This window comes from Trichoderma reesei, assembly GCF_000167675.1.
Source record: "Trichoderma reesei QM6a unplaced genomic scaffold TRIREscaffold_5, whole genome shotgun sequence".
NCBI classification, from domain to species: Eukaryota; Fungi; Ascomycota; class Sordariomycetes; order Hypocreales; family Hypocreaceae; genus Trichoderma; species Trichoderma reesei.
Genome location: NW_006711152.1, coordinates 1584116 through 1593452, shown reverse-complemented (window position 1 = coordinate 1593452; position 9337 = coordinate 1584116). Strand labels below are relative to the sequence as shown.

The following is a 9337-nucleotide window of genomic DNA, read 5'->3' as shown; positions in this document are numbered from 1 at the left end:
TGATGGACAACGATGCCGTATTACATATATCCCGGTTGGACAAGTTCTTCCTGTAGATGCTTCGTTGGGAAGACTTGAAGACATACCTACCCGAGACTTGTCCCCAATCTTGTGGCTTACACCGTCGCATTCCTCTTCTTAGTGCCTATGAAGGAGAAAAGGATCGTGTAGAGTTTTGTCACTATGCAAAGGCCCTTAGGGAGATTCAGAGTGCAACTGATAATGAGGCACTCCGTACGTCCCAAGAGATGTTGTATGCCACGGAGCTGCTCGAAGTCTTTGAGGTAAACCGCTATTGAGACGATTTCCTTTGCTCAGTGGTCACCTGGACTCAATTGCTTACCTTGTCCTTCTCTGACTTGTATAGCTTCTGAACCCTCAATCAGAAATGAGTCGAACATGAGAATGTGATAACAGTGATGGCAGGCAGAACTCATGCACTATCAGCCATGCACATCTAGCAGGTTAATTGATGACCGATGTAATGAGCTGATAGGCACTTTTATTCACATTTTGCCTCCCCATTTGAACACAAGTAAATGGATACATATACAGCCCCAATCAACCAAGCCTGGTGTTGAGCTACTTGGATCTTTGTGCAAGCCCCTGCTCTAAGTAGTGCTTCAACGTCTGGTCGACCTGTCCAAGGTATTCTTTACAGCAGTCAGCATAAGATGCCAGAAAGAAACCGTGCAAGATAGATCAACTTACCCAAAACTTCCTTCCTCAGACGATCCGGAACATCCACCAACGTCGGCATGATGTTATGCAGGAACTGCTCCTTTCCATCCCCTTCCCTACACATAATCTCCCACAACTTCCTTGCCTGCTCATAGTCTTTGTTCGAGAAGGACGTCGAAAACGGAATCACACGCCCTTGCCAAAGCTCATGCGTCGGCATCGTCACTTTCTTGCTCTGCGCAACGGGACGCAGCTGCGAGAAGATGTAGTCTGGATCGCTGCCGTAGTTGCCGTTCATCGTGCCCGGGCCGTCGCGCACGTAGGGGGCGTAGACTTTGTTGATCGGGCGGTTGGGCGGGAGTTGAAAGTAATTGGGGCCGACGCGGTATCTTTGGGCGTCTGGGTAGCTGAACATGCGTGCTTGGAGGACTGGATATATGCAGTTAGTGGAGTTGTGAGAAAGAATGGATTTCGAGAGTACACACCTGGATCAGCTGAAGGGCCGATGCCCGGGACCATGTTGGATGGCGAGAAGCAAGCCTGCTCAATGTCCTGGAAATAGTTGTCCGGCTACATGTATGTCGAGTGAATGTCAGTGCTGTCCCTCCCCTGAGGCACGGAGATGAAGTGGAATGGCCATGGTGACCTACGTTTTTATTCAACGTCAAGCGACCAATACGACGAAGGGGATACTTTTCGTACGGCCAAGTATATGTGCAGTCAAAGATGTCAATGGGCGCCGAGTTGACCTCTTCGGGCTTCATCACCTGGATGCACACCGACCAAGTCGGATAGTCTCCCCTGTTGATGGCATTGAAGAGGTCCTTGACGTGGTAATCGGGCTCTTCGCCGGCGAGACGGACAGCCGTCTTTGAGTCCATGGTTTTGATACCGTCGTCGGGCTTGAAATGCCACTTGACGTAGACATAGCTTCCATCCTACGTGCTGTTAGGCTTCTGTTCTCTGGTGCGTATCTTCTAATGCATGTCCCATAAGGCCAACTTACAGACTTGTTCAAAGTGTAAGTGTGAACGCCGAAGCCATTAATGTTTCTCAGAGAAGCCGGGATCCCACGCGGCCCAAACAGGTGCATCAAAGCATGGATACCCTCAGGGTTGTTCTTGTGAAAGTCCCAAAACATGGAGTTGTCAGGCACATTGGTCTGAGGGTGCCTCTTGTGGCTGCGGTTCATGGACGGAAACTTGATCGGATCCCGGATGAAGAAGACGGGGAGATCATTGAAGACAAAGTCCTGGATGCCCTCTTGGGTGTAGAACTTTGTTGCCCAGCCGCGGACATCGCGGACGGTGTCACTGGACCCCTTTTCGCCGCCGACGGTCGAGATGCGAGTGAGAAGCTTGGTTTTCTTGCCGATGCCAGTGAGGAAGTCTGCGTCAGTGAGGTCAGAGATGTCCTCGAGGACTTCAAACTCGCCAAAGGCCCCGGCAGCCTTTGCGTGCACGCTCCTGTTGTTAACGATAGTGAGCTATTTGTTCTTGTAAGTGAGAATGAGTGATGAGTCTTCCCCACCTCTCTGGGATGCGTTCGCGGGCGAAATGTGCGAGGACTTCAATGGTTTGGGTGTCGCTTAGGACGACCAATCCACCATTGGTATCGCCATAGCGAATTTGCCTCACTACGCCTGGGCCGGAACTTGGCTGGCCTAGAGAACAAAGAGTGAGCTTGCGTGATAGTTTTGGAGGGGTGGAAACACTTAGATTGATACACACCATTGGCCAGGGTGACAACAGGATTGTCCGAGGTCGCCTGTAGTGAAGAGTAAGCCACGAGGTCGTCTCCCAAGAGTTGTGAGGACAATTGTTTACCATGATGCCTGTTGGGGCGATTGCTTTGATCAGAAGAATATACTGGGAATCATCATTACGATTCCCATCTTACACCTGATTGAAGATGTTTTCCTTTTGTAACACAAAAGCGACTATCCAGCCCGTCAGTAGAGTTTCGTATCATCATCTTCCTTTCTCGTCTTCGATGCATCAATGGCTGATCACCCCGCACTGTTTCTTGTTTCCATTGCTCCCGATGTAGCCGGCTCTCGAGATGTGATGAGATATCCTACACGCAAGAGATGTGGCTAAGGAGGAGAGTTCGGGCTAGCGTTCTGAGCTGAGCTGCGAGCGAGAAATGAAGCTCGGTTTCTGCACCAATCCGATCTCGAGGGCCTTGTGAAGCTCAGCAAGCCACGCTGTGCCCAAGAAAGCGTATCTCGTAATGTCGAGTCCTTGATTGGATCGATTGGGGTGCTGCATTGGCCTTGACGCCCCTTCAGATAGGCCGACTCATTGTGGCACGTCTCTTCGGCACCAGGATGATAGAGGGAGGCGATTGAAGCTCACTGCGGGATGAACGGGATATAAGCGGGTTGTGGTATTGTTCTCTACAAGTAAGCTCGGCCAGACCGCAAGACAGCAACCAAGCAAAAACCTCAACTCAATTGTCAACCGTACCCAAGATGGCTCAGGTGGCGAAGCCTCAAGTCAAGGTCGAGAAGACCTCTAACCGTCCCGATGAGTGGAAGATTGAGCAGGGACTTGCGGGGGCCGAGCTTCCAGTCTTGGACATGACCAAACCTCAGACGGAGCCTCTGGTCCCCCAAGTCTTCGGCCCTTGTACTAAGGATGAGGAGGCGATCAAGTCTGTCGGTGATCCCAACAAATTGTTCACCAGAGAGAGAGAAGGCTGGACTGGGTAAGTCGCTTCGCCTAAGATATCAAGCAGTAACTTTAACTGTGAGAGACTGATAGAGATGCGCTCTAGATTTGTCGAGTGGGAGAACTATCCCGAGAAAAAAGCAGCCGCCCACAAGATCCTGACATCGCAGACCTTTCCACCCAATCCGGAATTCCAGCTTGGCCCTATCCCCGGAACCAACCCTGTCCTTCCGGGCACTCACTGGAAGATGTGGCATCATGCGGTCGGGGGCGAGCTGACCAACATTCCCGAGGACTCTTGGTCCACCGTCCTCAAGGAGAAGCATCCCGATATGCTTCACCTTCTGCAGTTCCCGTATAACGGAGAACCGCCCAAGCGCCTCGTCACTGACAAGGAGATCACCCCCAACCCTCTCCATTTCGTGAGAAATCACGGAGGCATCCCTCTGATTGACAAGGACAAGTACAGCTTTGTCGTGGATGGTTTCGTTGCAAAGCCTCGCGAGTACACCCTAAACGACCTCATGGACGAGTCTAGGTTCCCACGAATGGAGAAGATCATTACTATGCAATGCTCTGGTACCCGACGTATTGAGCAAATTCTCAAGTATCCCGGCCAAGGCGACGAAGTTCCTCAGGCGCCTTGGGCAGAGGGCGCTATTGGAACTGCAAAATACGTCGGAATCAGTATGAAGAAGGTGATTAAGGAATGCGGAGGCTTGGTTGAGGGAGCGAAGCACCTCGAGTTCTACGGTGCCGACACCTACTTCAAGGATGACAAGACAATGAACTACCTTGTCAGCATTCCCTACTCCAAGGTCAAGGCAAACGAAGTGATGCTTACCTGGGAGATGAATGGCGAGCCTCTCCCTGCCATCCACGGGTTCCCCCTCCGCATCATGGTCTTTGGCTACATCGGTGCCAGGAGCGTCAAGTGGCTCTACCGCATCAAGGCCATCAAGCAGCCTTCTCGAGCGCCAGTCCAAAGTCAGGAATATCTATACTTCCCCCAGCAGGTCGGGAAGCACAACTTCAAGCTCACCGACGGCATCCAGATCCAGGAAATGCCCGTCAGCTCCGCCATCATGTCGCCGTGGCACAAGCAAGTGTGCATTCACAATGGCAAGATCCGATGCAAGGGCTGGGCGTACTCTGGAGGCGGTCGATGGCCTGAGCGGGTCGAGCTGTCGTCCGACGGAGGCTTCAACTGGTACACGGTCCCCGTCGACAATCTCTCCAAGAAGCGGAGATGGACATGGCGCACGTGGCAGTTTGAACTCCCCTGCGACCCCGAGGGCTGGGTTGAGATTGTGTGTCGTTGCTGGGACAATGCTCTGAACACGCAGCCGCCCAATGTCCGTACGGCCTGGAACTGGGGCTTGCACGTTACGAGCTCGTGTCATCGAATCTCGGTGTACAGCATCAACAAGACCCGTCCGTTGACCAGGGCCCGTCTTGACGAGTTTGAGAAGGCGGGGATTCCGTTTGGGCCGATTACTGTGCCGCTCGCTTTTCCTGCGCAGACTTGGGAGGATTATGAAAAGTATTGGAAGACTCATGATCCTCGCGATGCCGAGGATGACTGAGTGTCTTTATGGACCTCGTAATCGGGGAACACTGGTAAGAAAAGCAAAAGTTAAAAACGTCTGTCATTACCCAACTGGATACATCGCTCAATAATAACATTCGTATCAGAGGCGCTTTCACCCTGCAAATAGAGCTCGTCTACTGAGTGACCGGATTCACCAGCCCCGTCTTAACATCAAAGACGAGACCTCGTGCTCTTTCCGTCAAGTCTTTCCTTACAAAAGGCGTCGCTTCAAGCCACTCAAGGTCATCACGCACACTATGTTCGACACTACCATTTGCATGTTAACGCGAGAGCGTCTCTATACCTTGATCCCGTAATCAGACAACTAGTGTGACATACTCGGTGATTGCGCCCATATGCATGCTATCAATGACAGGCCAATACTGGGAGTCTGTCTTTAGTTTGAGGGACCGTCGGATGTCATCATCTCGAAATCGAAGGGTGCTGCAGTCAGTGTGATGGACAAGGGCAATTTCCTTGAGACCCAGGACTTCATCTAAGATGATCATGTTGCGGAGGGCGTGGCGAACATTGCCGCCGGCATTTCTGTGAATAATAACCTCTGCGAGAACTGTCTAGATGGAGTTTGTCTCATACTAAGTTTTTAAAGGAGTAATCCTATTTGAACCATAGCATATTCCTATTTAAACTATAGTGGTCTATGCTATAGCTAGAGGGACACCCCCAGGTGGTAAGGTCCATGCCTATATATAAAAATATAGTATAGCATACTAGCAGTTATTACCATCACGGAGATATTATAAGGAGAAGGGCATAAGGTAGCAGCGGCATTAGCTTTTAACTATCGCCAGGTTATTTATAATCTCTGCATAGCTAGCTGTAATCTAGAACCTATAGATAACTATAAGGAGGCCCTGCTGCTGCTACCTTTGCTAGTGCTACTACCTCTGCTAGTGCTGCTACCTCTGCTAATGCTACTACCTCTGCTGCTTCTTCTACTACTTCTGCTGCTTTTGCCCTAGGATAAGTGTCTTAACAATAGTTATTAACAGGGAGATGCTGCTTAGTTATATACTAGGCGTTACTCTTCTTAATGCCTATAGTTTAGTTTAGTTAAGAATTAAGCTTCTTTTTATATACTCTTGTATTTTATTATAATAATTAGTAGTAATTACACTACCTTAAGCTATTAATATATTTATTTACTAGCTAGTTGCCTTACTTACTATTTAATACTGCCTTTAAATACCTACTATTTACTATCTATACTAGTTATAAATAAATACTATTTATATTAACACTAGTTATCCTTTATTACCCTTATTTAATATTAACACTAGTTATTACTTACTGCCTTTATTTTATAACTTTTACTCCTTAATACTAGCTATTATTTAAGCGCTAGCTGCTATTATCCTTCCCCTTTTTAATACTAAATATTATTAAAGACCTTATATTTAATATTACTATACAGGCTATAGTTTATTTCTTAAAGGCCTGCGCTAATAACTATTTACTTTAATGCTATTTTTCCTTATTTAATAAGTTATATTTTTACTAATATTATTATACTTAAACCTTTACTTATTACTAGCTAAATCCTTACTGCTTAATAAAATTAATAAGGCCTTTATTTTAATAGTTTCTCCTTAAATAAGCTATAAATATTTTACTACTAATATAACTTATTATAAATTTACTAATTTCTTTTTACTTTAAAGACTTTTTAACTAGCTAGGTTATTACCTTTACTACTAATAGCCTATTTAATAACTATATACCTTAAGCCTAGGTTTATAGCTACCTTTCTTAAGTTAGTTAGTTAAGCTTCTTTCTTAATTTAGTAGCTGCACTAGGTATAATATTAATAAATATTAACCCTTTTAAATTAGTTTATAAAATAATAGCTTAACTATTACTAATTATTAATGCCTTCCTTAACTAGGCATTACTTTTACTAAACTAGTCTACTACCTTTTATTAATAAAATATACTACTAGTAATTAATACTTTTATTAACTTATCTTAATTATATTAACTATTAATAAAAGCTACTAGCGCCTTTATATAATAATAACACCCTTTTACCTTTTTTTAACTTATTACTGCAAATACTTATTAAAAATAGCTATTTATTCTATCTCCTAGCCCCCCCTTTTTTAACTTAATTTCTTTTTTTTCTTCTTCTTTACCTTATACTTTTTAACCTTTATACCCCCTATCTCCTTTAAATGCTTTTTAGGCAATTTATTAATAAGTGCTTAACTTACTTAAGGATTATTTCTTCTTTTTATTTTTATTATCCCTTTTTTTTAATAGCTTAGCTAATAGACTTTTATATTTCTTAAAGCCTTATTTATAATTACTATTCTACTTATATAAATAGTATAGTATTATACTTATTAGCGCCTTTTTAAAAAGTATTTACTATTAATAATAGTATTTTTTTAATATAACTAGCAGTAGCTATATTAAAAAACTAAAAAATAAAGCAGGCTTTGCCTTACTTTTATTTATAAAAAAGTCTACTATTTTAAAAATATTATATAATTATAACCTTACTACTAATAATATATAATATATACTTAACTTATAGTAAATAAAAAATAAATAATTAGCCTAGCTTTATAACTTATATATATTAATAAAACTAGTATTTTATTTTATATTTTTAAACTATTAGCTAACTTATAGTAATAAAATTAATATTAATAGTTTACTTTTTTTAATAAGTAATAGTATTAAGCTGCCTCCCTCTTTTTAAAACTAGTATAAATCTTACTACTATTACTTATTATCCTCCTTCTTTTTAACTTAATTTTTTAATAATATTAAGGTATATTATTAAGCTAAATATAAGTTTTATTATAGCTATTATTATTATAACTACTACTAGAATTACTACTACTAGTAATATATAATATTATTATTAATATTATTATTATCCTTTAACTTAAGTATAGACTTAAATATATTATTTAATAAAGACCCCTTATCTTATATTAGAAAGTTTAAGCTAGCTAATATTAGCTTTTTCTAGCCTAATGCCTTTAAAAAGGAAGATATCTTTTATAAAGGATAGAAGCACTTTTATAAAGATATTTTTCTTTTTATTAATACACTTAAGGACTATTTAATAATAGGCTTTTAGTAAAATATTTATAAAAATATAATACTATTACTAAAAGGCAAGGCCCTTAACTAATATTATTTCTAATTATTAAAATTAGTTATTTATAAGTGCTATATAAAACTATCTTTATACTTATAAATTAAAGTACTTACTGCTTAATTTAAGATAGATATTAGTATTATATAATAAGAACTAGAGGCTATATATTATAATTATATAGCCTATTACTGCAGTAATAATATATATATATTTACTATATATATTATTTATCTTACTAAAGCTTATAGTTTTATATTTAATAAGTCTACCTTATTTTAAGTTTAAAATAAATTAAAAGCCTATCTCTACTTTAAAATCCCTAAGCCTAATTAATATATTATTCTTTATTAATAGTTAGTAAAGCTTAATAATAAAGCCACTATATAATATAAATAAATTACTAGTAGCTCTTAAGCTAGTAAGGACTTAAATTATAATAATAATTATAGCTAATAATATTAAGCCTAACCTTAATATAATTAATTATAATTATAAGATTTTCCTATTTATAAAAAGCTTATTAATACTAAATAGGCTAATAAGCCTTAATAAAACAGCTATATAGCTAACCTTATTATTACCTTTAAAAAATAAAAGCCTTAAAGACCTAAGGTTTATTTTTAAAAATTTAAGCACTAAGTAAAATAAGTAAATATAATATAAGCTAATAATAAAATAGTCTTAATACTTACTAATAATAAAAAGGCCTTTTATTAATATAATAATAACTTTAATTACTAAGCCCTTAATAAATATATTAAACTTAACCTTACTAAATTAAGAGAATATAATAATTTAAATACTAGTTTTATAATAGCGCTATTTATAAATATAATACCTACTTTCTTAAGCTGTTTATACTATTATTATTACCTTTTATACTTTAATAATAGTAATACACTTTAATATTACCTTTATTACCTTAAAGAATATATTAAAGATATTCTTAATATAAAATAATTTAAATATTATATATATTATATATAGTTTATTATATACTAAGCGCTATTTAATTACCTTAGTATTACTTAATAATGCCTTTATAGCCTAGCTAGGCTTTTTTTAATTACTATACTAAAGGTTATTATTACCTAGCCCTTTTATAAAAGTATTAGACTTTATAACTTTATAGCTTATTTCTATACCTTATTTAATACCTATATTTAGCCTAACTTATAAGCCTTAGCTACTTATATAATTACTAATAGCAGCTGCTTAATATTTATACTATAAAGACAGCTAGTGATCNCCGTCCGCACC

General features: G+C 39.9%; 3 protein-coding genes across 3 annotated transcripts; 1 reads left to right on the top strand and 2 right to left on the bottom strand.

The window, feature by feature from the left end:
- Positions 1-664: 664 nt before the first annotated feature.
- On the bottom strand, positions 665-2414 carry TRIREDRAFT_58472 (catalase; the record flags this gene model as incomplete). Its single annotated transcript, XM_006963711.1, has 6 exons — positions 665-826; positions 908-1110; positions 1167-1251; positions 1332-1619; positions 1688-2147; positions 2212-2414. 6 exons carry the CDS (start codon positions 2412-2414, stop codon positions 665-667), a joined length of 1401 nt encoding a protein of 466 aa, XP_006963773.1.
- A 740-nt stretch (positions 2415-3154) lies between these two features.
- Positions 3155-4939, top strand: TRIREDRAFT_76601 (sulfite oxidase; the record flags this gene model as incomplete). The annotated part of the gene is made up of 2 exons (XM_006963915.1): positions 3155-3390; positions 3460-4939. 2 exons carry the CDS (start codon positions 3155-3157, stop codon positions 4937-4939), a joined length of 1716 nt encoding a protein of 571 aa, XP_006963977.1.
- A 139-nt stretch (positions 4940-5078) lies between these two features.
- Positions 5079-5692, bottom strand: TRIREDRAFT_105722 (uncharacterized protein; the record flags this gene model as incomplete). Its single annotated transcript, XM_006963710.1, has 3 exons — positions 5079-5211; positions 5284-5519; positions 5690-5692. The coding sequence occupies 3 exons, from the start codon at positions 5690-5692 to the stop codon at positions 5079-5081; spliced, it is 372 nt and encodes a 123-aa protein (XP_006963772.1).
- Positions 5693-9337: the final 3645 nt, after the last annotated feature.